This window comes from Sceloporus occidentalis, unplaced genomic scaffold (genome assembly GCF_023333645.1).
Source record: "Sceloporus occidentalis isolate IW3139 unplaced genomic scaffold, rSceOcc1.0.p SCAF_163, whole genome shotgun sequence".
NCBI lineage: Eukaryota > Metazoa > Chordata > Lepidosauria > Squamata > Phrynosomatidae > Sceloporus > Sceloporus occidentalis.
The window spans coordinates 246,630-273,607 of NW_028317143.1; the positions used below are offsets into that span (position 1 = coordinate 246,630).

General features: G+C 40.5%; 1 protein-coding gene across 1 annotated transcript; it reads left to right on the forward strand.

The window, feature by feature from the left end:
- LOC149279513 (5-hydroxytryptamine receptor 7) lies at positions 1 to 26,978 on the forward strand. Its single transcript, XM_089501092.1, has 3 exons — positions 1 to 150; positions 6,327 to 6,802; positions 26,207 to 26,978. The coding sequence occupies exons 1-3, from the start codon at positions 1 to 3 to the stop codon at positions 26,976 to 26,978; spliced, it is 1,398 nt and encodes a 465-aa protein (XP_089357218.1).

The window sequence follows — 26,978 nt, forward strand, 5'->3', positions numbered from 1 at the left end:
ATGACCGTAAATCAAGGAATTAGCAGGAGAGCTATCAGAAGCATAGCCCTTTTTCCTTCCTTTGCCGTACTGGATGAAGCAAGAAGGGCTTGTGTCAACCTTACAGCTCAACCCATCACATCTCTTGGTCTTAGTGCAAAAAATGATAAAGTTAGTTATAGTAAATAAAAATAAATAAAAAATAAACATGTTAAGAGTTAAAATTAGATTTTAGTTTTTTAAAGAAAATATCAGCATTGCTTTTTTGGTTCTTGTGGCCAAATCAAGCGTTGGTTGGGCTTTCCCCATCTCTACCCCACCGATACAAACAATGCAGGGGGGGGGGGACCGGAATGCCAGTCACCAATTTTGACTCGAACAGCTACAAACAAGGCATGGAAAAAAAGGCCTTTGATATTCCTGCGGAGACTGACAAATCTGTCACATTCTATTAATTGTGACTTTCATCGGAGGATAACGTGCCAAGTTAAATTCAGCGGAGAGCAGCAAAGCTCCGAGAAGGAATACCGTGCCGCACCCAATAATAAACTCTAATAACAGGGGTCTACGCACCGGAGGGGAGGGCTCGTCTAATTCATTATTCCCCAGTCAAAGGAGGCCAATCCACCATGAGATAAAAAATGGGTCAGAGTTATTTAAAGTGACACTTAAAACCTAAAAATATATTACTAAAGCACTAGGTGTGTTAAAAGCATTAGCGGAGGGGAAGGGAAGGCATTTGCTTCAATTCTGATGTTCAAATAATCTGATTTTTAAATCTCACCAGTGTTCTAATTCCACGCGGGAACAGAGGATTAAATAAAGGTTTAGAAAGAGGCAGTTTGATTTAATAAAATGCGATAAGTAGGCTCCAGCAGAGTACTGTTAAGTTATCTGATGATAAACCAGAAATACCAGAAAACAAATACCCCAGAAGCTACGTTTCCAGTTATGAGGATGACCATGTGTCCTGGATTTCCCCAGGCCAGTCCCTAAAGCCAAGGAGCTGTCCCCTGCCCCTGGGTGATCTCTGATCCAGAGAGCCCATTATGATAGTGGGGGTCACTTTAGGCATCTGACTTTCTTGACCCTCGGGAAATTCTTCAGCTGCCCTCTTGTCTTTCTAGCTACTCGTGGCTCTTAACAAGTGACCTCTGCTGGGAGGTTCTAATTACGTTGTTATTTATTATTATTATTTATTTTGATCAAGCCAACAATTCCCGCAGCACTTCTCACAGTCCCTACATTCAAAGGGTCTGAACCGACAGACATACATTAAGGAAAGAGGGTTTACAATCTAGATATATTTTAACATACATGTATGTATTGACGTGACCTCCTCTCTCATACTCTGATTCACAAGATCATATTGGTGTGTAATAATGCCGTGTGTTGCATGCCTGCGTATTGCGATCAGTATTTCATGTATGGGTACATATGTAAAGAATAATGCATGCTTCAAATGCTTCCTTCTCCATGGCCTTTATACTCTCTACTACTTAACTGTCTAAAAGGCCTAAAGCCAGAAACAGTGCCCTGTTTATGACCCAAGCTGATAATCCTCTGCATTATAGCGACGCTCCGGCCATCCTATGTACTTTAATGCATGTGAAAGCTGCATGGCGTCAGGACTTCTCTCCGTGGCTGGGCATGGCCAGACCTGGGAACTCATTAGGTGAAGCGCCGCTTCTCAGCGTCACTGAGGGTGCATCCCCCAATCCCTGCCCACTTTCCCTTCAACAATGTCCCGCGACCTTAGTGGGGACGTCCACTGACGTCAGTGGAACCAGCAGGGCCTCCTATCTGGGTAGCCGGAGACAGAAAGTTCCCAGGTATGGGCATGACGTCCTTCTTCCGAATCCTCTGCTACACACGTAGGCCCTAATCCAGGCCTGTCTCGCGGAACTGCACGTGCGCACGAATGACGTGAATGGCCTTAAAGGAAGGGCATGACCTCGTTTCCAGACTTTTCTAACTAAACTTTAGCCCTGCACTTCCTCTTTGTCCCTTATGGTGTTTCTTGTTGAAGCTGGACCAGAGAGTGGTTGCTGACTTGGCCTGATCTTGTCCACGGTTCCGTCTGCTCTCTGGGCTTGCCCTTCTCAGTCGCTATGTGTTGTTCACCCGGCTTCCCTTGTCGACTTTGAGTTGGATCTTGTTTTTTGGATATTTCCTGTCGTTCTTCATGGTTCCTGACCTTGCCTGGGACCCAGTAGCTGCCTCCATTTGGCATTATTCTTGAGAGTTTGGCTTCTCTCCTGTCCAGTCTCCACTCACCATCTATTTTCCTTGCAGGAGATGTAAGGAGATATACCTACCGCCGGCCAGCTCCGGCACCGGCCCGGTGAATGCCAGGGTCGCGGGTCTGTTCAGACCCCCCCCCCCTCATGCAGGTAAACCGTTCCTATTGATTTAAAAGGGCGCACTTTCTTGCCACTGATTGGCTGCTTCCTCTTCAAAGTTCATGAAATCATCGGTAATGAAACATCATAAAAATTACATAAATCCACCCGTTATGCTAGTCTGTGACCCTTTGTTAATGTCACCTGTATATACAGGTGTGTCTGCTTTTACATTGTGCGCTGTTACTACAAAAGACACAATAGTAAAACAAACCGTTTACCGTTTGCTTTGGTTTCCGCGCCCGACATGTGCATAGCAACAAGAATAACGTTAACGGACGTCTGTCTACTGTAAATATGTATAAAAAAAAATATACGCAAATATAAAATAAAGAAAAAAATAACCAATATTTACTAAAAATTGAAATAAAGAATGTGTGTTATACAAGGGTTTTTATGGTATTAATCATTCTCATAATTGTGTTTATTTTAATCTAAATAAAAGGAAAAGGTGTTTTTTTTTCTATTAGTAAAATGTTTAATAAATCAATTCCTAAAAGTTTTATGTTTATTTTATAAGCATATTACATACAAAAATGTTAAAGAAACGTATCTTTGCTGCTCACATCCTTGAACACAGGTGATTTCACGCAGAATATACTTACTTCTCGACAAGGACCGTTACCTGCCACCATTAGCCGGTCACTGCATTTGATTCTTTGTGATGGTCTGTTAAAGGGTTAAAGGGTGTATGGGTCACCTCCTTTAGTACTCAGGGATCCATATTTGTAACCAGAAAATTCTGATGCAAAGTTCCAAATGTGGAGTTGTCACCATGGTAACCAATGGGCTTTTCCTTTGCACCAATAAATGTGGTGCAGTGTAACGTACCATAGCCCTAATTTTCATAAAAAAATAAATGCATGCCCTGTGTATAATCATCATGGGATCCCGATAGTCTTAAAGTCCTAATTTTAACCAAAATTATTTTTTATATATATTTTTTAAAATATATATTTGTCATACTTTGTTCTAAATAAAGTGGTTTAAGAAGAGAAGAGCTAGACACCCATTGCAGTTCAAGGTATATATATATATATATATATATATATATATATATATATATATATATATATATATATATATTTATATATATAAAACCTAGCTTTTTATGTTTTATTTATAATCTTGTATTTATTTTGCCCAGGCAACCAACACAATCATTGATATACTTCTTATCATTCATTGGGTTGCTATGGAACCTAGATATTGTATAATATAATACCTTTACCAGGTAATCCATTCCATTATTGAGATTAACCAATGGCATTGGCTGTCACTCATTATTGGCTGACTGTCCTCTTGGAGGCAGATCATTTTTACTGACCCAGATAACCAGCCATCAGAAGCTGGAATACTTCTACCATGAACAAAAAGAATGGCTGGGGTGGAAAAAAAATCAGTAGCCTGTCCTGATTTACTTTACTAGAGGTGACCTATAGATGCTGCTGCAGAGCCTCTCTAGACCCCAAGAGCTTGCAATTATATGGTTAAAAAACCCAGGTACAGGAAAAAAAGATTGACTATTGGCTGAAACTTAGGGGGGCAAATTATGGCAAAGAATTAGATTTCAGATGGAAGGAACATTTTCATATTAACCCTTAAGAGGTTGGACTCCGTGTTGTGTTGAAGCCATTTCATACAATCTGTTTAAACAGACTAAACGAGGGTGTGTTGGAGATGATGTGGATTGGATTGTCTAGTTTAACCCTTTATTCTGCTTTAAAATGAAGATCTGTTCCTCTTAACCCTTCATGGCCAAGGCTCCCTGAAGCTTTCTTCCTGTTATGTACCATCACTATTTATTTAGGATTGATGTTGTGTTTGAAGCATTCATGTGCATTGTGTAGGAGAAGGTTGTAAAACAAATTGTATCCATTCATTCACTAAAAAAGGGACTGAATGGAAACAAAGGGGCTGCTGGATGTAACCCTTTGCAGCCAGGATTATCTGCCTATTATGGGGTTTGAAGGTGGATTGTATAAAAAGCATGCATGGGGGGGGATTTTTCTAGTCCTTTTTATTAACAAGTATATTTAGATTAACCCTTTACAACCCAAACCGGTGTACTATGCAACAGTGCCCAGATGGATAATGGGGATTTGTAAAAGGGTCATCTGCTTTGGTTGTTCAAAAGAAAAGAAAAAAAGAGCAGATTAACCCTTTGTTAGGGGCTTATTTTTTTTGTTTTTGGCGCATGGTAGGTTTTAATGTCACAGAACTGATTCAACAACAAAGGATTAGCAGGAATTTGCAGTTTAGCAGACTGCCAACTGTGACAGAGAGAGTGACAGCGGAGAGGGGGTGCTGAGTGGGCTGCAGTCATCTGCTGCCAGTTGGGGAGGTTTGTAAAGGGCTCTTGAAGATTTCCTTGCAAGGGTTGGCCAGTAGGACTTTGCTTCTTCTGGTGAGCAGGGAAGTAGTGCCATCAGGCAGCAGCACAGGAGCTTCTCCATGGGAGAGAAGAACCAGGGCTGGGAGCTGGTGTGATGGACAGTAAGGAGCGCTCTGGACAACACGTGTATGCATGGCATCTGAAAGCTTCTCTGGACAAGGAGAGAGGACCTCTGGACCCATACCTTCTCAGCCACCTGAGGACCTACCTGACAATAACTCAGCTGGGCTAAGATCCCTGGGGCAGTGAGGAGCCCATGCAGGTGTGGAGAAGATGACCATGTCTGACCAAGTCATTAGGGGCATCTCCTGCCAAGCACTTGCCAGTATTCCTGTAACAGGTACTTGATACAGCTATAGGCTATGGCACTTGGGGTAATTCGGTTGCATTGTATGTATATTACTTGCTCACCTCATCTATTGTAAGTTACATAAAGGTGTCTGTCCATTTGATAACAATGTTACTGTCAGGCATACCTGGGAACTGTCAGGATTTGTCCCCAAGTCTCATGGTTTTTACCCTAATCTGTGAAGTTGACCCCTTTATATTCTACTTAGTAGACCATTATCTGTCAGTGCCATTACATAGTTGAAATCCCTGCTTGAATACAGGTGACTTCAGAATATCTCTACCTTCTGACAAGTCAAGGGCTGTATGGTACTAAGTATAACCATCCCCAATTGGAATCAATTGGTAAATTTTAGCATTTAACTTGAGGTATATCTAGCTGCTAATACTACCTAATCTATTTACCCTTTGTGTGCCAGTGGGTTACCTATAGGGCAGCATCAGGTATGAAATAAGGTGAACACATCTTATCCAAATACCAACAGCTTTACTCTGTACAGCTCTGGAAAGAAAGGCTCTGATGCTCCAGCTGCTGCACATTACAACTCCCATGACTCCCAGACAATCGTTGATATCATTGATGAGTTGTAGTCTGCCATAGCTAGAGTGCCAGCACTTGCCTTTCTCCACCGGTGACCTGAATACATCTGGGGGGGGGTAAAAAGAATAATGTCTTGTCAACTTAGTCTTTTATATGTGGGTCATTCAGAAATTCCCTTACATAAACCATTGATTCCGAGCCATTTTAATACCCTGTTACATTTACACAGTAATGCACGGGACAGCAGAGATTGCGGGGCCTGATGTGTTTAATAGGAGATGACACAAAACCAGGTTGAAACTCTGAAAGTGTCACTTGGAGTGGAAGTAATTTCTCTGCAAGGAACATCCCTGTGGGAGTTTTTGTAAGGAACAAAAATAAGGCAATAAAAATACATTATGTCCTTGAATGTTTCTTCTTACTCTAGCATAGAGACAAGCACTCTACCTTTCTTTTGTCTACAAGTCCTATCATCCATGTTGCAGTGGGAGTTGTAGTCCAAACAGCCGGAGTACAAATGCTTGCAAGATTAATAGCCCTTAAAACCTAGTCCTAAACCACTGCCCTTACATTGTCTGCATATCAGTATCCATATCTAAGGCAAGTAACCACTTAGGTGGTCAAGTTGAAAATGGTATGGTCCAGTCCAAGCAGATGACAGAATTCGATCTCTTTTTTTTTACACAGAGCAGAACCAGCTTGTCACCACCAGAGCCCACTCCCATCTGCATTCATGACTGACAGACCCTTAATTACAAGTGGACAAGACTTGGTCAGTCTCAACCGAACCAACTCTACTGATTGTGGAGAGGAGATCCTACTCTATGGAGACACTGAGAAGATTGTCATTGGGGTTGTCCTTTCCATCATCACCTTGTTCACCATTGCCGGCAATGGTTTGGTGATCATCTCAGTCTGTATAGTGAAGAAATTAAGACAGCCCTCTAACTACCTGGTGGTGTCCCTGGCAGCTGCTGACCTCTCTGTGGCCGTGGCTGTGATGCCTTTTGTCATAATCACGGATTTGGTTGGTGGAAAATGGCTTTTCGGGAAGGTTTTCTGCAATGTCTTTATTGCCATGGATGTCATGTGCTGCACAGCCTCTATCATGACTCTGTGTGTAATCAGTGTGGACAGGTAAGAGATATTGTAATGTTGCCACATCTGATGTCTATACCACGAGTGAATGGTGCATAAAATGACCACAAGTGTCATCTGCTGTGAAGTTTATTTGTATGGCTCTGCTTCTTTACCACAGTGGTCACCACTATCTGGGAGTCCATTGGGGGTAAAGTGCAGCCTTAACGATCACCGATTGAACTGGTTGCTTCATATTTTACCCCAATAATTGTTCCTCATCAATAATCCCTTGGATTTTGTGGCCTCCATGTCTTAATCCCAAGAGCTTCTTCTACACGCAGGTTTCTCCCGGTGAATTATTATGGTGCCAAACCCCTTGATAGGACTCTCTCACACATCCATGCCCCAAAAAATAAACTGCTTTACGTAACTATGACTTCCTTCCTTCCAGGTATCTCCATTGAGTCAAAGACCCAATTTGTCCAATTTTATGGGCATCCTTCTAGGGCTTACATTAAAAAAACAGAGGCAATCAGCCTTTAAAATATATCTTTAGATCATCATTTTACTGCTTCGATAAAGAATTGAGACTCCTTAAACCAGCTGAACCAAACCGTGGTCTGATTTGGCTTGAAATTTTATCAGTTTGCGTCTTTAGAAGAAAAAAATAACATTGTAACATTTTGTAGCAACAGAAGGAACAAGAAAACAGTTTTAGGGAAAAAGAATGTCTGCGTGGAGGGGTAAGAAGATGTGTGTTTGACGACGTGGAAAGAAATGTCTTAGTTAAGTGTAAACGAGGGATGTTTAGGATGTTGGTCCATTAAAAGGCATTACATGGAGTGAGGCATATGGGGGAGAGAGGGTCTGTGAGGAAATATGAAGGAGAGAGAAGCTGTTTGTGAGAACCCGAAGAAGGAGATGTACTAACCCGTGATGAGCTGGAGAGCTTTCACTCCATTGAGAGAAATCTCTCCATTTAAATTATTAATATTAATAAAATAGGCAGATTATACGAGCTGAACTGTTCTTATCTGCATTCTTTTGTCAGTTCTCCTATTATAAACTGAACTAAGCATCACTCATCTGCGGAGTGAGTGAAGACAGGCAGAGACTCGATCTCTCTCATGGTATCTTTCGTATACACTCACTTCTCTCATTCCTTAGTAAATCTCCCCCCGGAGTGGTGCGTAATCACGCTGTGTGTGTGCATGAGACGGTCAGTGAAAGGAGGATAAAAACAGAGTGAGAATTAAAAAGGAAGAAGGAATTAAGAAGGAGAAACATTCTTCACTACCTGTTTCCAGTGCTGTAAAGACTGAAACCTTAATCAGTCGTTGGTCTCGTCTTAGATTCAGGAGCCGTATGTCTATCCCATGCATGTTTAATCCCCTCACTGTATTACCCTCTACCACTTCTAGTGGGAGGCTGTCCCATGTATCTTCCGCCTTCTCTGAGGATAGCAATGTGAACAGAGAGACACAGGGAAAGACAAGCACAATGTGGGTTACATAAAAAGCTTGCTTAGAAGTAAATAATAACAGCAGAATGAGTGAAATCTAGTAATTATACGATACTTGTTTCCCTGGCACTCAGCTCTTTAGCGTATAGGAACCAGTCAGCCAAAGGGAAAGCGGGAGACAGGAAGACCCCCAACAGAAGGCTCGCCCCTTGCATTCCCGTCACACCCAGGCAAATTGGACCTCTGATTTTAATGGAATCGAGAGGAAAAGAGATAAAAGGACAAAGATCCAAGAAAACAATGAGTAGGGTGAGAAAAAGGATAGAAAGAGAAATGTGTTCCTCCCTCATCTGGCACTTAAAGGGTCAATGCTAAGAGGGTTATTAAGAGTAGACGCGTGAAACGAGTGGAAATGTGAAAATAAAGCGCTGTGACATATAGGAGGAAGTATTAAGAGGATTTACTGCCCCCTCCGTGTCATGTTGTTCAAGATGAAGCCGATTACGGTAAAAGCCCAAGACAGGTTTAATGGAAGCTACTGAGTACCTTATACAAAACATCCATCAAAGGCAAGCCGGACCTCCATTGTACAGCACGGGGGGTCGACGTCCCGTCACTGAGCTGGGGGGCTTAATGGATCCCAAGTCACTTAATGTTCAGCTTCCCTGCGTTGTACAAACCCATTTTCCTTTTCAATTTGAAATTGACCATAGTTTCAAAATAATACATTTTCCAGCTCTATACACTTAATAAACCTATAGAGCGCTGTTTACAGATGAATATATACGTATTAGAGAATAGAGACCCATGGGAGCAGCCATCTTAATTTCCTGTTCTCAGGATCTACATCATTATTCCTCCCCATTCAGTTCTCTCTCTATTGTGAAGTTGCTGCTTGTTGTTGATTGGTTCACGCAGCCTCGGTAAGGGTGGGGAGAAGAGAAGGGAGAGGACTTTAGAAGAGGATTTTGATCAGATAATGCTAATTCTGCCACAGAATGCCGCAGATCACGTTTTCCAAATACGGAAGTTTTGAAACAAATATTTCCAAAAGAATGACACCGATTGACGAACAAAAACATAAAGAACTATAAAGGTTATAAAGAAATCAGTTTATTGATGCTGAAAGCCCCTGCCCTGACTGTTCATACGAAGGATCTGATAATGACCGGGGATCTCGTCATCGCACAACCCATTCATCTTACATGCCATGATACGAGCCAATCAGCTGCATTTCCGGAAGAGATTAAGGAGTTAATTAAGCCATTAAGCCGCAGATTTTAATTCATCGAGGACACATTTTTTTATTGGCATTTGAACACAATAAATACATCCTTCAAAAAATCCAGTTTCAAAAATGTCAGTCGTATGCAAATTGCAAATAATTTTCCCATTTGCTGTAAAATATTGGCAACAAATTAATAACAAAGAAAATGTTAGTCTGGTATAGCTAAAATAGTCCAAAATTAGCTTTGTTCTTTCATGCAGTCACAATGTATCGCTCGCGCAACAGTTAGTACAATGATTTTTTTTTAAATAGCCTTTTTCAAAATATTTTTGACATTTACTGTGTTTTATAGAATGCTAGTTACACAGAGGACGTAATAGCAGAATAAGAATTATTTTTCGGTAAAAAGTCTTTAGTACATTCAGAAATAAGTGCAGAATGCATGCCGTAGAAAATAAGAAATCGGAAATTTCCCCCTTTTTTTTGTTATAGGGTAACATTACAAAAATGGTGAAAAAAACCTTAATCTTAAAAGATCTAATTCTCTTAATGTTAATAATATATGCATTATCAGAGGGAATTGCTATCAACTTTTATAGGGGTATCGGTACGACTCTGGGTCAATAAAAATGCGATCATAATGATAAGCTTGCACTCATTTAGGCATGCCTGCGGCCACCTGTGATGCTAGCACCGCCCATGCATGTGGTTAGCCCCACCCAACCCCACCTACATATGCAGCTAGCCCTGCCCCTCATTAAGCAAACCCCCCACCCCAAAGGCCAAGGGCTTCGGGTGGTCTTTTTGCTTTCAAGCCCATTTTACCACCAGATAAATCCCCCTCTTTTAAGGATCGGTTGCATCAAAGTTTTTTCCTTTATGCAAAATCTAACAACGCCTCCATTTCATGCCCCCCAAGCGTCCCTGTTTGGTATGACCAGTCCCTCTATGATCCCCAAATCCTTCTATCTTCCTTATGACCCTCTCTTGTAAGATTTTGGTTAGAGAAATGATTTTGGGTCCTGTGGACAAGTGTAGTATACAGTAAATACCCCCTCACTGACTGAGTCTGAGTGCGGGGGTATGACATCGTTTACTGGTGCTCAGACACAACCAAGATGTAAGGGCTGTGAGACAGAGCTGGTGACTTACCCTACCTGTACGTGTGTCTGTATTTCACATCACGGTGTAAGCACTGTATATTAGTGTATGTGTCTGTGTTAGGGTGTGTGCTAGTATGTGCGTGTAAGTATGTGTGTTAGCGTGTGTATTTTAATATGTTTCTGAGAGTGTGTGTGTGTGTAAGTATCCTAATGTGTATGTGTGCAAACATGTCACTGTGTGTGTTAGTATGTGCGTGTGTTAGTATATGGTTACTGCATGTGAGTACTGCACAAGATGTCTATACTGCATATATATGTTTTAAATAAGGTTTCTTTCAACAAAAACACACTTTAAACAATAAAATGTATTGATTGGTTGACGAAAATGTCTAGACGAGAGACTCGCAGGAACTTAACCCTGTGTTTCCCACCCCCATGTTCCTTAGACTCCGCCTCCTTACTCAACCCCACTACTTCTCTCTTCCATAAGGAGAATGAGAGGGAGACGTCTTGCATCTCGTTAGCAGTTGGGCCGATAATGGGCGGCATAATTTATAGTTTTTATGTTTCTAATTGCGAATTTTTGCATGTAGACAGATTCCCTGTGCCGAATACCAAATTTAGGCTTAGACAGACAGACAGACAGATAGATAGACAGACAGACAGGCAGAGTAGCTTTGTTAAAGGCTCTGTTCATCCTAATCTGTTGAATGTGACCCCGCTCTGTGACTTTATGTGGTCTTCCGCTTCATGGCTGAGTTGCTGCTGTTCCTAAACGGTTCCACTTTCCAATAATATCACTTGCGGTTGGCCGTGGAATATCTAGCGAGGATGAAATTTCACAAACTGACTTACTGCAAAAGGGGCATCCTATCACAGGCCCGCGCATCCTATCACATCGCGGCATGTCCTATCACAGTGCCTCGCATCCTATCACATCGCGGCATGTCCTATCACAGGCCCGCACGTCCTATCACATCGCGGCATGTCCTATCACAGGCCCGCGCGTCCTATCACATCGCGGCATGTCCTATCACAGGCCCGCGCGTCCTATCACATCGCGGCATGTCCTATCACAGGCCTGCACGTCCTATCACATCGCGGCATGTCCTATCACAGGCCCGCGCGTCCTATCACATCGCGGCATGTCCTATCACAGGCCCGCGCGTCCTATCACATCGCGGCATGTCCTATCACAGGCCCGCGCGTCCTATCACATCGCGGCATGTCCTATCACAGCGTCACGCGTCCTATCACAGCGCCTCCCGTCCTATCGCAGCCCTATGGCCTGGTGCTCGATTTTATATACCTGTGGCAATGGGTCTGACCGAAACACCTGAATTCAATAATTAAGAAGTGTGTCCCAATACTTTTGTCTATATAGTGTGTGTGAGTATATATATATATATATATATATATATACATACATACATACAAATATACATATATATACATACAAATATACACATATACATATACATACAAATATACACATATATATTTATCCATACAAATATATATATATATATATATATATATATATACAGTACACATATAAACACACATATATATAAAGTGCATGATGGCTTTTCTGTCCTGCTCAGTCAATTATAGGCTGATTAGAGAGAGGTATATACCCTTTTTATAACATCACTTTCACAAACTTAAAACCATACATCTGATTACTGTGTTTGCCGACCATAAAGTGTCAGCAGATTGCGGTATAAGGAGGTGGGCCGTGGAGATAAGAATAGAAACAAACAGAAATATTTCCGTTAATATTTACTTTTATCTGTCAACATCCAAGCTGCCTGGAACTTTTAAACAAATATAAATCTTTGTTGTTTTCGTTAGAGAATTTTTCTATATAAGGTCTTTGCTTCTGCGGCAAATAAAACAAATGTCTTGAAAGACAAAAAAAAAACATTCTTCAGAAATTTGAAACATGGGAATCGTTTTTTATAGTAAAAACAATATTCTAAAGTAATTCTTCTCTTACGATACCTCTAAAGTCCCTCTTTTTAGACCCAAACCCCTCCATCCCCTTTTCCCTCCCCAGATACCCCTCTTTTCTAGTAGCTGATAATTTTTGCTGGGTATGAGGGTATCACAGCCCTAAAAGCCCCAATTATGTGTATAAAAACAGCAGGAAATATCTTAACAAATCAAACAATGTACAAAAAACATATTAAATCAACTCTAAATGCTGTATTTAGTGGCAATAGGCTTACTCATATATTAACATGTTAATTTAATTAATTTGATTTGATATTTCATTTAATATTACTATATTAATTTTATTCTAAATGCCATACTTGGTCACAACAGGCATTGTTATATCTTAATATATTCATTTAATATATTCATTTAATTTCATATTTAATATCATTATATCAAATGCATTTATCAGGTATCCACAGGTCAGAAAGTAATATAGATATAAAGTTGTGGTAAAGCCCACCTAAAACTATCCCTCTTTTGGGGATTTCAAATATTGGGAGCCGGATATTGATGAATTATCTAATTTTAACAATACTTTCAGACTGGCTTATGTTTCCATTATCAACCTTCTCAGCTCACACGTTCCTAATAGCAAAATAATAACATTTTTAGGTCTAAAAAAACTTTTAAACCATGGAATAAGTTTATTAAAATACATCTGTAATGCCACCTCATGTCGGGACATATTTGGTTTCATTTTGTAGATGACATCAGCAGGATTCATGCTTATTATAGAACATTTCAAATTATACGTAGGTTGATTACCTAAATATACAAACTTTTAAAGCCTGTGTTCTACTCGAAGTCTCGAAAGTAAAAACAGGTAACTCCACTGGACCCGATGAAAGATGTCGAAATACATTAAAATAGCTTAAAAAAACCCTTGCTCCCGAAGGATGGGATGGTTAAATATCTGGAAAGATGAAGTGAGCGCAAAATGCCTGGCATAGAAGAAAGAAGAGAGAGAGAGAGAGAGGGGATAGAAGAGCGACATTTAAATACTAAAAGAGAACGAGAAGAGGAGAAAAGAGGCCATAACCTAAAACTAGAGAGTCAGAGGCTTAGATTTACTTTACCGAGGGGAGGCCAAACTCCACACCACTCCAGATATTATTTTTAGACATTGGCCAATGTTGATTGTTTAAAATACAGATTACTGGGGTTGTGAGACGTTGTAGAGCGTGCTTAGTAGCCTATAGTTTGTGAGCAAGTCTTTAGTCAGTGCACGCTCACCGTCTAACAATCCAGAGTGTGTGCATATCCAGAGGACAGAGCAGAAGTCAATGGATGGACCTCAAACAGGCCAACGATCTTCAGCCTGTGTCTGATCAAACCCAGATTATGATTTTACCTTTTAGCGGTAGAAAGGGAGGAGGAAAAAGACTGAGGAGCACTGTTGTAGCTAAAAGGACATCGTTACTATGTATTGAGCGCTTTACGTTCTACAGGATAATAAAGAGGAGGTAGAATAAAAGCTGTCGAATAATAGGTAACAGTCTACAGACCTTTTGATTAGGGTAGGATACATTAGGAAAGGAGCTCCCTGTTCCATGAAGCTTACATTCTAAGTAGTAGTAGAGAGTGGGCAGACAGGCAGATACAATGCAGGAGTTCTGAGAGTGGATGTGAAGTCATGCCAAACACACCGTTTCAGGCTCCTCTGTCATTTTAGTCTTTTTTTCTTTTCGTAGACCATGACAGGTAATTATCGCTCAGCCATGAAGATTCCAGAAAAACAGAAACACCATTTTACTGATCTACAAAAGACAAAAGCAGATTTTAACGTGAATTTCATAATTTAAACCATAAAACATTTTTTTGTTCATTTAATCATCAGTTTTACCTTTTGACGAATGTAGGCTGAGTTTCTCCCCCAAAATACTAACAAAAAGTCATTTACTTACAGACAGAATATATGATTTACATGTATCATAAAAAGATTTATTAATTATAAATGATTAATTATAAATAATACTTACCAACTTTTCCCCGCGCTCATGTGATATCCCTCCTATCTCTTCCCACGATAGATCTGCAGAGTGGTCTTATTGCCCTGCGTTCAGCCCATGCTTTACACTTGTGTTGGGGCAATCCCACTCAAGGATAATTTACCATTTACCTTTTTTTTTCGGGCAAATTTTATTATGTTCCATGTTACTTTGTGCTCGTTTATAGGACTTAACTATTTTTTTTATCTGTCTTAATATAGGGGAACTTGAAAGTATAATACAGTACATAGACTTAAACCTCTGGTGCCATTGTGTTTCCTTTTCTTTGAGGCTTTCATCCTTTATATTCCTATCTTTCCATCCTCACCTGATCTCTGCCCAAGAAGTAATAACCTTTGCTTTTAAGTTATGTTCCTCATGCCTTCCCATTTGATACCAGCGCAAAACAGATGAGTTTGAATCCCCGGTTCAAAACAGTTCTCTAGCTGTTGTAAACCTTTCTGTGATGCTTGGCCATCAATAGAAACTGTAGTTGTAGCTTCTTAACAGCTGAGAAGTTGGTGACAGCCAAACCTCAAAAGCTTTGTGTCTAAGTGGCAGCAGCCAGTGTCGTTCTACAACATCTGGACCCCTTTCCATTGGCTTTTCTTGCTTTAACGTTAAGAGACTTATCTTAAACAGTACAAATTGATTATGGCTAGTGGATTGGCCAGAACCAGAACCAGGCCGGCGATGACAACGTGGCCCTGACACTTTAAGACCCGATCACCTAAGTACGGCCAACTGCTTGACACACGTGGCCATACACTACGTTTTTTATGGTCATGTTCCGTGCGGCCGGGCATATCCAGCATTTGCTCGGTGTGCCCGATGGCCATAAATGTTCCATATTGAAAGAGACCTACAGGATATATATATTTTTTTTTACATTAAAATCAGATTTTTTTTTTTTTTTAATGCTTTCATCATGAATGAGAGCAATGCAAAACAAAATGAAAACATAATAAAAAGTTAAAATAATAATTAAAAAAAAGTCTATACCCTTGTTAGTAGAAAAGTACATAAAAAACCCCTATTTTTTATATTGCGGTAGAATGATGTCGTTGAATATAAATTAGCTTTTTTTTTCAGCAGTGGCCCCTGTCTTGTAGACCGCTTGGGTCGCACGAGCATAGTTTTAATGGCCTGGCCACAGTCACGGCTGTGGATCCCTAAGTCCTTGCGCATCTAGCTTCTCGCTTTCACAAAAAGTTTGACTTGTTTATTCTCCTGAACCTGCAAATTTATCATTCATTCTTTTGATGGCGTCTTTGTGATTTCAGCAGAGGCACTCAACACAGCGGGAGAAGCTACAAAATTAAAACTTGAAAAGCTTCCCAATTATAGCATCCTCCGCACACCATACTGCTCTCCCTTATGCTGTGTAACATCCGGAATGTGAAGCAGATCAAAGTTCCACTTATCCTGCTGGTCCTGGGAGCTGGAGATGGGGCTTCACGCCGAAATATTTTAATGGGTCAGCAAGAGAGTTCTTTCAAACATAAGATCGTTTGGTGGGTACATTATTGATAACTGGTTTAGCTTTTGTACAAAAGTTCTGTTAACATTCAGAATTCCATAGATATATTTTACACTTTTCAAAATCTTTTCATTTTAACAATAAATCATTGATATAATTACTTCTCTTTCCCTCGTTCTTCTCTTTTCCTTTGTTCGCTCTCCCTCCCTATGTTCTCTAACTTTTTTCTGTTTATCCTTTTCTCTTTTTCTTCTGTCTCTCTTTCCTTCTTTTTTCTCACCTTCTTCTCTGCTTTAAAATATCCCATAGAGCAAGGACAACATACTGTTGTCTTAAGCAGCTACCTTTTTATGATCTTTATTGTTTTTGTTGTTCTTTCGTACACAAAAGGTATATAAATATCGGATCATTCTATATGCATATGCACTGTATAAAAGAAAATAAGACATACAATACTCTTCATCAACAATGATCTTGAGCCATTGTAAAACATCTTCTCTCTTAAAGATGAGGAGCATACATAAAACTCAATACTTTTACAAAACAAGACATCGCATTTCAGCTCACCTGCCGAACCATTCCCAAATAAATAGATTTCCAACTGGCCTGATAGATTTCTTTCTAAAATACATCTCCTCCCAATTTTGGACTAATCCAATCCATCTATCCCAATTTTGTATAGCGCTTGCTGACATGTTACGTCTTCTGATGCCTCTTTCCATTGGTCGTTCTTCCAATTTCTTGCGATTAAGATTTTTGTCGCAATTAAACATTGGATGGCCATTGGATGGTTTGGATTTTATTGGATAGGGACGGCCAGTTTAGATGCAATAAACTCGTTTCAGGCTTTGTTGGGAGTTTGACATTTCCTAACTTTTGCATTATTTTTAGAGTCATATTCCCCAAAGGTCTGATCTTAGCACAATGCCACCAGACACGGACATAGTTTCCCTTCTCAACATTACATCTCCAACACCTGTCCTCCCGCAAGGAGTGTATTTTAGCTAATTTTAGTGGTACGATATACCGCCTGTTTATTAATTTATATTGTGTCTTGACTAACGAAAGACCATGTACTTCTTTGTTGACATCTTCTTCTATAGTAATATTCTTCTTCTTTCTTCCAAGTTTTGATGGATGTTGGAATTGGTTTCCTTAATGTTTTTTCTATACATTTTAATACAATTTGTCATTATTTGTTTTGGTCTTGATATTTTGAAAACTGCTCTTAATAGACTATTTTAATACTACACCTTTTAGTCAGATAGTTCTTAACTCTTAAGTAGTTAAAGATGTCACGACTGGGAAGATTAAAGGCTGTTGTCAGAGTTTCGGAGGACTTGATCTTATTTTCCCTCCAACAGATTGTTTATGACATAAATGCCATTAATTAGTTACTTTTACGGGGCCAGGACCTCTTTGTAACCCCTGCCCCCCTTTCCTCCCCTTATTTCTCCATTTTTGCCAACATCGCCAACATCCCCAATGTCCCATGTCAGATATATATATATTCTAAAAATGTGTTTTGTACACATGTACGTTCAGATTCGTACGCATTTTAATGTTAACTCATCCTCCTTCACTCTTTACGCTTTTTCACTCGTATTCTCTCACATCCAGTCTCCCATACTTACTCTGAATGTCTCCCTAACTCCTCCGCCAACTGCTTCCACGCCCCTGTCTCCTTGCCACACAGCTCCTCTTCTTTTCATGAATCTTCTTGCTCTTCTGTCTTCTTTCTTCGTCCGCTGCTCCAAAAAAAATCTTCTTTCTTCGTCCACTTCTCCATGGACCTCTCCCGATTCCTAATCGGCACTTTTGCAGAAGTTCTGTCTGCTGTATTGTGTGATCTTTAGGTGTCATCATTACTATAATGCATTTGCGGCCGACATCTGAAGGTGTCGGAGCCTGGGTGGTAACATGTATGAACATAAGAGATTAAAATTAAACTTTTTTCCCAAACTCCTGCATTTTTGTACACAAAATAAACCAATGCGAAGGAGTTTACAGATTAAAATTAGCAATATATATATATTAGAAACCCACCTTATGTGTATACCATGGGAGCAGCCATCTCTACTTTCTGTTCCTTTTAACCTGTACAATTATTTCTCCCCGTTACTTTATATCCCCTCCCCATTGTTGCCCTTTAATTTATAAACCTCCTGTCTAAGCTGTCCCAGAGGCCATGGACACTTTAGGTAATCCGGAAGGGAGACAGAATATCTGCTAAATTTTATTTTTGAGCTTAAAAAAGTTTCACGGTGTTGTTTGTAATATGTATTACTTGATAAAGACATTTAGGACAACCCGACGGGATTTATTTCAAAAAGCTGACGTAACTTTAGAACAAATCTATATTTTGTTAAAGCACATTTGATAAATGGACACAGCCTTGTCAAAAAATCAATTTTTTTTGCAGCAGACCGAGGCAATTATATGAACAAATAAATAAACTACTTTTTTTTCCATAAAAACATAATATTTATAAAAATAGTCTGTGTGATGTCAGTTTCTGTAACTGAATTAAAGCAGGGAGGAAAATGAATGTAGTGTCCACAATTGATTAGTTCCAAAAACGAGAAAGGAATCTCAGTTTCTCATCTTATTCCTCTCTCCATCACACGTCCTTAACTATTTCCAGCATGCACACCATCATCGGGACAAAATATGGCAGTATTGACATCTCTGGTACATTTGTGCAAATGGACCAAAAATGATTCAGATATTTTTTTTGTTTCCTGCGCCTTCGGTTCCGACAAAATCCGGAGGGAGTTTTCCATTCTGGAAAAAAAAATAGTAGTCACCCTTGTTCACTTGCTCTTTCATTCACACTCTTATTCATTCTCTCTCTCTTGGATTGCCTAGGAATCGGGAGAGGTCAACTCAAACTTATGCTCGCTCACACTCTCTCACGTTGTCTCTCAATGCCTCCCTACTTTCTCTGTCAACCGCTCCCGTGTCCCTGTCTCCTTTCCCAAAGCTCTGCTTCTGCTCTTGACTCTTCTTGTTCTTCTGTCTTCTTTCTTTGTCTGCTTCTCCTTTTGTCTTTTTTTATTGTCCTCCTCTCTGAGAATATGGCCTCCCGGTGGACTTCTGTAAAAGGGTGGAGCCTCTGGACACACCCTCTCCCCTAATTGGAGATAAGCTGTCCCTCTGGTTCTTCCCTTTTGCGGAAGTGCACTGAGAGGCCAGACTTATGCAGATAGAATCGTGGAGAAAGAGAAGCATTTCTCCACATCTCTTTCTCCGCGATTCTATCTCTATAGTGTTCTGGCCACCCAGGGAACTTTGTTTTCATTTGTTTCGTCGGGGGCCCTCCTTCAGAATGCACACGTCTATTATCAGGCAATTCAGGGAAATTTAGTTTGCAAAAATTACTCAGTACATGATTCAACTGGATGGTCAAACGTGGGCTGTGTAAATCTGGTTGTAGTAACAAGAACCACGTTTGGATTATCCTACAAAATTCCACAATGTATTGTGGCCCACTTTCTGTCCAATGCAGAAATTTCCAGTGAGCTGTACCTCTAGTTCTTTAAATTCAATACGTTGTTAGTTTCTCCTTCTTCTTTTTGAGAGAAGGGCATGAGAAGGTAAAGTAGAAAATTACAGTTCAAACATAATGAGCGTGAAACGACATTTGGAGAAAAGGCTCAGTATTATTGCAGTAACACAAATATGTCATGAAGCCTGTGGAGGTGACCTCGGCACAGATTGCCATGATAATGAACTACAAATGTCAAGGTTGGTAGCGGAATAGTTTTTAGAGAAGGTACCGCATTGACACCGCTAAACCATGATAGAGCGTTACTAGAAGTACATTTCCCAGCAGAGCGATAGCCCAATCATCCATGAAGATATTATACGGCTCACCTTGAAGCATAAAACACAAAAGGGAAAGGCAAACAAAATGCTTATACATTATATATGAAAGCGGGATGGTGTGGCTAATTAACTCGGCTTTCCTACAAGATAGGAATAATTTAATTATAATACATCATCCTGATAAGTCATAACGTTTTCTAGAAATTAAATAGTAATGCTTACGGGGAGAATCACTGGGTTTTAATGAATTAGTTTATGCAGAAAACTACAAACGAGGTAAACACTTTGGTGTACGACTTTCTGAGCTCCTGCAAAACCTACCATGGCTAGGGCGACTTCAGGTCGGGTAACTTAGAAGTCTTCAGGTTTTGAACTCCTCCTTTTTAGGGTAATTTTTGTCCTTTTCTGGGTAGAGAAACGTTATTTCGTCAGAAGAGGTGATTGTTGATGTCTTCGTCCCACCTAGCCCCTGTCCAATCCCCACACATTAAATATTGTTTGGGCCTAGCCCTGTCTCTTCAAAAAGCTAGCCCCATAGGAGAAGGAGAGCTTGGTCACTCAACATGGGAGCTGGTCATGCAACGGCCCACTTGTACAGTCGCATAACTATTGAAGACCTCAGAGGTCCTGCTTTCAGATGTAGGATTTTTTAATGCAGAATACTTTTTTATGATTTGAGATTTAGACCAAAAAAAAAAATCAGAAAATAAAAATATTTGAAAAATATTTAAAAAAATTGGACTCATCTGATGATTATTCACTTTTTTTTACTAAACCAGACAGCAAGGAAATTGCTTTTGACCTTTCCCCTGTCTCATTGGCATCCACGTAAAGTGAAAGGATTTATGTTTCAGAATACCGGAATGATGTAAGCCTGGGGATGTGGTCGACAGAAGGTGTGTGTGTCAGTTAAATGGACAAAAAATATTTTTCTTCATAACATCCAGTGCCGTATACAGTAATGTCGGTCGGTGTTGACACAAACCTCGTTTTATGTTATTTTGTTCAACTAAACTTCCTTTATCTGGAGGCCTCCATTTTTGTCAGTCATGTGGTATTCTGGGGCACTTTCCCTGCTCAAACACCACTCTGTCAGGAGTTACCCCGCAAGTGGGCCACGTCATGTAGGCTTGTTCTGCAACTCATCCTTCCTGTTGACCTTGGATGAACACGGAAGTGACCTATATAACGCTGGGTCTTCTCCTGCTCATTGTCCTTGGTTGATGTATGTGTTAAGGAATATTCGGCCTGCTTTCCATTTGACTGTGCTCTTGGTTCCTAATTTTGTTTGGTTTCCACAATTCCGGCATCCTGACTCGGTCTGTCTTACGATTGTAATCCTGTCCAGCAATTTGGTTTGTGACGCTTCTTGTTCTGTTTTTTTTCCTGGCCTGACTTCTGACTCTTCAGTACGTGTCCTGTTCCCATGGACCATCGCTATCTTCTCTCTGCTCCTGGGATCCTGTCTCGCTCATTGGTTACACACACTGATTTGATTCCTTATGGCATTGCTAATGAAGTCCGTTCCTTCATAGACTTTCATTAGTCAGCGTGTCTGTCTAGGTGATTAAAACAGAGCCATTCTATTGTTTACCATAAGAGAGTGATGATAAAGAGTCAAGGCCTAGTAGATTGGGCTCTGATTCATACAAGAATTCATACAAATACCTAATATGCAGCTGCCTGAAAACATTAGATTACATAAAAACTATATTTGGTGCCGAAGAATTTTAGTGAGAGTTACCTTTTAAGTGTGCATGGTCACTAGTTTTTGCACGTGTGCAGGGTGCAATTTAGGTACTTTAGGATTCAGACAAAAAAAGTTGAACTAGAAGGAGTATATCGATTTTAATCCTCAGTACATGTATGATAAATCCTGTATGCCTGTCAGATCTGATGACTCCACACAAATTTGGCGTTAGTTGACACTTCCCTATTTGTCATATCCTGAATTGGATCACTAATTCACCAAACTGATGTAGTTCAGAGGAGCAGATGTGGCGGAGTTAGAATGCTTCTTATCGCACAACAGCATCAGACTGCAATTCCTGTGCCGGCCGTCCAACTGAAGTCCACGTTGCTGTGATACAAATGAAATCTCTTTTACTTAAACACTAGAATGCCTTTTACTTTGTTCCGTGTTTCACTCAAATGGATAAAAGCTGGGAGCACAGATTAAAGTTTCCTTGATCTCAAATGCGGCAATATAGTCTGTGAGAGCCGATAAGAGCCTGTTTGTAAATCTAGTGCAAATCATTTTTATCAGAATCTTGACTGCTTAGGCCTATAGCCCGAAGAAAATACCCACCCAATACCCAAAATAAGAGACGAGACACAATTGGTATGGGTAGGGCATAGGCAGCTTCAGGAAGGCAAAGAGGGAGATGATCCCCCCTTCAGCTTCCTTTAACCCCTAGGGCCAGCAACAAAGTTGCAAAGCTCAGCCAATGAGGACAGGGGATGCTGACAAGCCATTCAGGCCTAGGCCAGCAGTCATGTCCCCCTTCCTCACAAGTCCAGGGGGCCCCTTTTCCATACATATGGAACCCCAATAACGCCTAGTTACGAAGGGGTTAATGTGCATTATTTGTTGGTGAGGCAGATTAGGACACTGGGTTTTCCCTTTAAGCAATTTGTAAACCCAGGCACCAGAGGAGAGCTGAAACCTTTGGCCCAAGAGAAAGGCTGAGCCAAGTGGCCCCATCGGCCCATTACCCTCATTGTAACGCACATATGCAACGGCACACATATCTACACACTCTCCACTAACCCACTCTAACACACACCTACACATTCATACTGACAACACACATACACTCTCACTCTAAGATACATACTTACCCCCTTACCTCACTTGGCTGATAACTTTTGCCGCAGGGTCATGTAACATTGCGTTACCTGACCCCACTGTGTTCCTTCATCAGCCGGTGGCCCGCTGCAGTCCGGAATCTTTTTTTTTTTTTTTGTGAGGAATTTTGGACTGGTCCGAGGGCCCTGAACCTCTTTACTCCTAAATTTTCTTTAACAGGCACATTCTTGTAAACGTACGTTTCTTCGTACTTAAAGTCATAGATTACATGAAAGAATTACACATCTCATTTCCAAGCCTCAAATTTTGAAGAAACCCAAAACATTGGCTATTGAAAAGTGGTATTTTAATGTTCTTTCACAAATTGCAGCTGTTACATTGACCAATCAGGTCCTATTCACTAGATGGTGTGATACTGCCGTTATTATTTCAAGGAACTGAATGGTAATCTTTCCGTTTTAGAATTACCAGGGTATTCACTAAAAAGCTATTTTAAATAAAATGCTGGTCATTTAAACAGTCATCAGTAAAGACAATCCTCCAACCTTCTCGATTCTACATCTGATTGTGTGTTAACTTTTTGTACTATTGTCCAGTTATCATCTGCCTCATTGTTTTTACAGCTATTTAAAGTATTGTTTTCAAGAAAAAAAAAAGTCTTCCTACTGTGAGGCTGTAAACCCCAGGGAGATTATTAGTTTGGCATTAGGGCGCAGGTGCTATGCAGATCATACATATGGGTCCCTGGGGGGGTGGAGCAATTGGAGAGCAGGGTGGGCCAATGCTCTGTTCCCCCATTCTCTGGAAAATCCATGCCGGCTTTTCCAAGAGGTTAGAGGTCTGCAGGATCCGGTCCGGGATTCCTATGGGGCCGGCATCAGGCAAAGGTGCTGGGCATTAAAACCCCCTGGAGCCTGATACTCAGGGAGACTGTTGGGGGAAGAGGAAGCTCCCTGCGTTCCCAGGGCAAGGAGAGACCCTGAAGAAGACCATCCCTGAGCCAAGCGAGGCATCACCTGCCTGGACCTTTTGTGTGCTTTCTGGGGGAGGTTTTCCAGAGCCTGGCTTAGCTGGGTCTGGCTGGGAGGTCGAGGTTAGTGGGTAATTATACTGGTCAGTCTGGGCCAGCATAGTGTAGTTAGAGAGGGCTCGGATTGGGAGCTAGGTCATTTCATTTTATGATTTTGTTTTGGGGTATTTTGTTTGAACAGTTAAAAATAAAGCGCTGTTTTGCTGCAAGTTGGTGTTTCTGAGCCTGATTTCCCTAGAGGACTGTGCTTAAGACCCCTAACTGTGGCATTTTATGGCCTAATGCTACAGGGTTTGTCACACTATTTCCTAGCAAAAGTGGTTAATCCGGTGAGGGATTCCCGCATCGGACAGGCGTAGATATAACGTTATCCTAAACATAAGAGAAGGCCGAGTGATTCCTGCACTGGAAACCAAAACCATGCAACTTGTTGTCTCGAGACGTATATTTTAAAGCTCTGGCATCCATAAGATTGCTTTGTTTGCTATGATCCCTCGGAGACGACTGTATCGGTAACATACCTGGGAACTTCTGAGGTCCGGCTACCCGGGAGTCTTCCCTTGCGGAACACGGCCAGGCTGTCCCACTGATGTCAATGGGTGGTCCCGATGATGTTGGGGGCATTCCCGCTGATGTCAATGGGTGTTCCCACTGACATTGCGGGAAACACCTCCACTTAAAGGGGAAATGGGCGGGGAGCGGGGCGTGTCAAGACCACACTCAGACGACCCGGAGGATTCGGGTGTGGACCTGTGCAGGGCGTTGTAAGGGGCCCTCTCCGAAGTAATGATATACTTACCTGGTAAAAGGTCAGGCTACCTAGGTCTCCTCCAGTCCTTCCTGTGGATCCTAAATCTGAGTTTGAATCATCAGGCCAAATGTTCTTAAGTTCACTTCTATACATATAATGTATCTTTTTATGATCAGGATTTCATCATGTCCTTTAAGGTGCCCGACATGGTCTACAAGCTACATCCACACTGATTACCTCTTTAATACCTGGTTATTTAATATATACATTTAGATTCGTGTTATGCGCTAATAAAATGTTTCTTTCTTTTAATTTTAATTTCATTTATGCTAAACGTCCCCTTTTTTTTTGCGTCATTTTAAATGGATACCTTATGGTGATTGTATCTGTCTTCCTGTGTTTGTTAGCCTCTTTGCCCGAAATTAGAAGAAAAGAAAAGAAACCAGAAAATGATATTGTCGGAAAACATGAATTATGGAATAAATATGCAGAACTGTCCGAAATTTCAGAGTAGAAATAAATAATGAAAATGCAATATTAATAACCGTGTGTAGTGGCTGTGATTGGCTTACACTGTGATTGGATAACACATTTTTAAATGATTTTTAAAAATATTCCCAGAGAATTTTCCCTGATTATAATTATTATTTTTATATATTAAACTCATATATAGTAACCCAAAGGTTTTGATAAACAGCGACCTGCCGTTTGATTAGCAGAGCCTGGATTTTTTGTGATAATGGGGAAATTGAATTAGTTAAATACGTAAGATATTCTACACATAACTAAGTCAATCTGATTTAAAGGTCCCCGTATTCCCAGTGCTATCATTCTGTTTTCCTATTAGAAACACTTACGTCAAAATTGATAGCTAGAAGATCTTACATCAGAAGAACAGACTTTGGGAGTCACGAAAGAATGTAACTTTTTCTCTGTTGGCCTGATGAAAGGCCTCAACTACTCATTTTCTATGAAATAGGGCTATAAATAAATCTTGTTCATAAGAGGCACAAAATAAGCTGAAATAAACAAATCTGAAATCCAAAACGCACCTTCGTAAGTCGTCTCGGTGAAGTACGGCTAGATGTTCCGTGGGACAAAATGGATCTCATTATGTGTAATAATCGTCTGTAATTGCTGTTGCTTAGTTCCCACTATTGTTCACGGTATAATGGCATACGGTTCGACATGACAATTAAGCTTATTAATCGTTTGCATCTTTTTGCTATTTTTCATCTTCCGTATTGGGTACCTTCGACAATAGATTTATTTTTATTAATTTTTAAAAAAAACTTGACTTTATTGGCTTGAATTTGCGTTAATTCAGGCTTTTCACTAAGCCCATGTTTTTGTGAATTTTTAAAGGTCTCCCTTGGAGTGTTTTTACTTTGAAACTTTTATAACATTTTTTAAATAATAATATTTGCCATAACCTTTTGTTTTCTAATGGAATATAGACGTGACATGCAGGGATATTGTGTACTCTTATCGCATTCTGCGAACTAAACCCAGCCAAGTCCTATCCTACTGCCATTCTTGGTCTATGAGTAAAGATCATTAAGCTCTGTCTTATTTTGTTGAGGGACAAAATCTTGCCAATAGACCAAGCAAAGAGAAGCACAAAGAAATGCCCTGCAGTACATTAAGATATGGGATGGTGGTGGGTATCCATTTTCTAATATAACGGAGCAGTCATGTTGACATAAAGTATCTGTCCCTTTAAAGCATAGTCTAGAGATCTGTTGAGTATAAACTTTTCTAAAACAATTCTGTCTTCACAGGTACCTCGGAATTACACGACCTTTGACATACCCAGCAAGACAAAATGGAAAACTTATGGCTAAGATGGTGTTTATCGTATGGCTCCTCTCTGCCTCTATAACCCTTCCGCCATTATTTGGATGGGCCCAAAATGTCACAGTGGAACAGATGTGTCTGATCAGCCAAGACTTTGGATACACAGTCTACTCAACAGCTGTTGCCTTTTATATCCCAATGACCGTCATGCTTATAATGTATCAGAGGATCTTCATTGCGGCTAAAATCAGTGCCGAAAAGCACAAATTTGTAAACATCCCTCGTCTGTATGAACAAGAGGGAATATATTGCTTGGAAGAGAAGATTCCACCCAAGAAGAACTCTAAAAAGAACAAAGCAGTAGAAGAGTTTGCCACCTTGTCCAAGCTGATACGACAAGATCGTAAGAACATCTCCATCTTCAAACGAGAACAGAAAGCAGCCAGGACCCTTGGGATAATTGTGGGAGCCTTCACGTTTTGTTGGCTGCCATTTTTCTTGCTCTCCACAGCTCGTCCTTTTATCTGCGGTATAAGATGCAGCTGCATGCCGCTCAGATTGGAGAGGACACTCTTGTGGTTGGGTTATACTAACTCCCTCATTAACCCCCTGATCTATGCCTTCTTTAACAGGGACCTGAGGACTACTTTTTGGAACTTGCTGAGATGCAAATACACGAATATCAACAGAAGGTTATCAGCAGCTAGTATGCATGAGGCGTTGAAAGTAACAGAGAGACACGAGGGAATTTTGTAG

Bases quoted from the DNA above. Each gene is read 5' to 3' on its own strand.
- LOC149279513 (XM_089501092.1), top strand. From the start codon at position 1: ATGACCGTAAATCAAGGAATTAGCAGGAGAGCTATCAGAAGCATAGCC. The intron at 151-6,326 runs GTTAGTTATAGT...AGCAGATGACAG, and splicing joins TTAGTGCAAAAAATGATAAA to AATTCGATCTCTTTTTTTTT. The intron at 6,803-26,206 runs GTAAGAGATATT...CTGTCTTCACAG, and splicing joins TGTGTAATCAGTGTGGACAG to GTACCTCGGAATTACACGAC.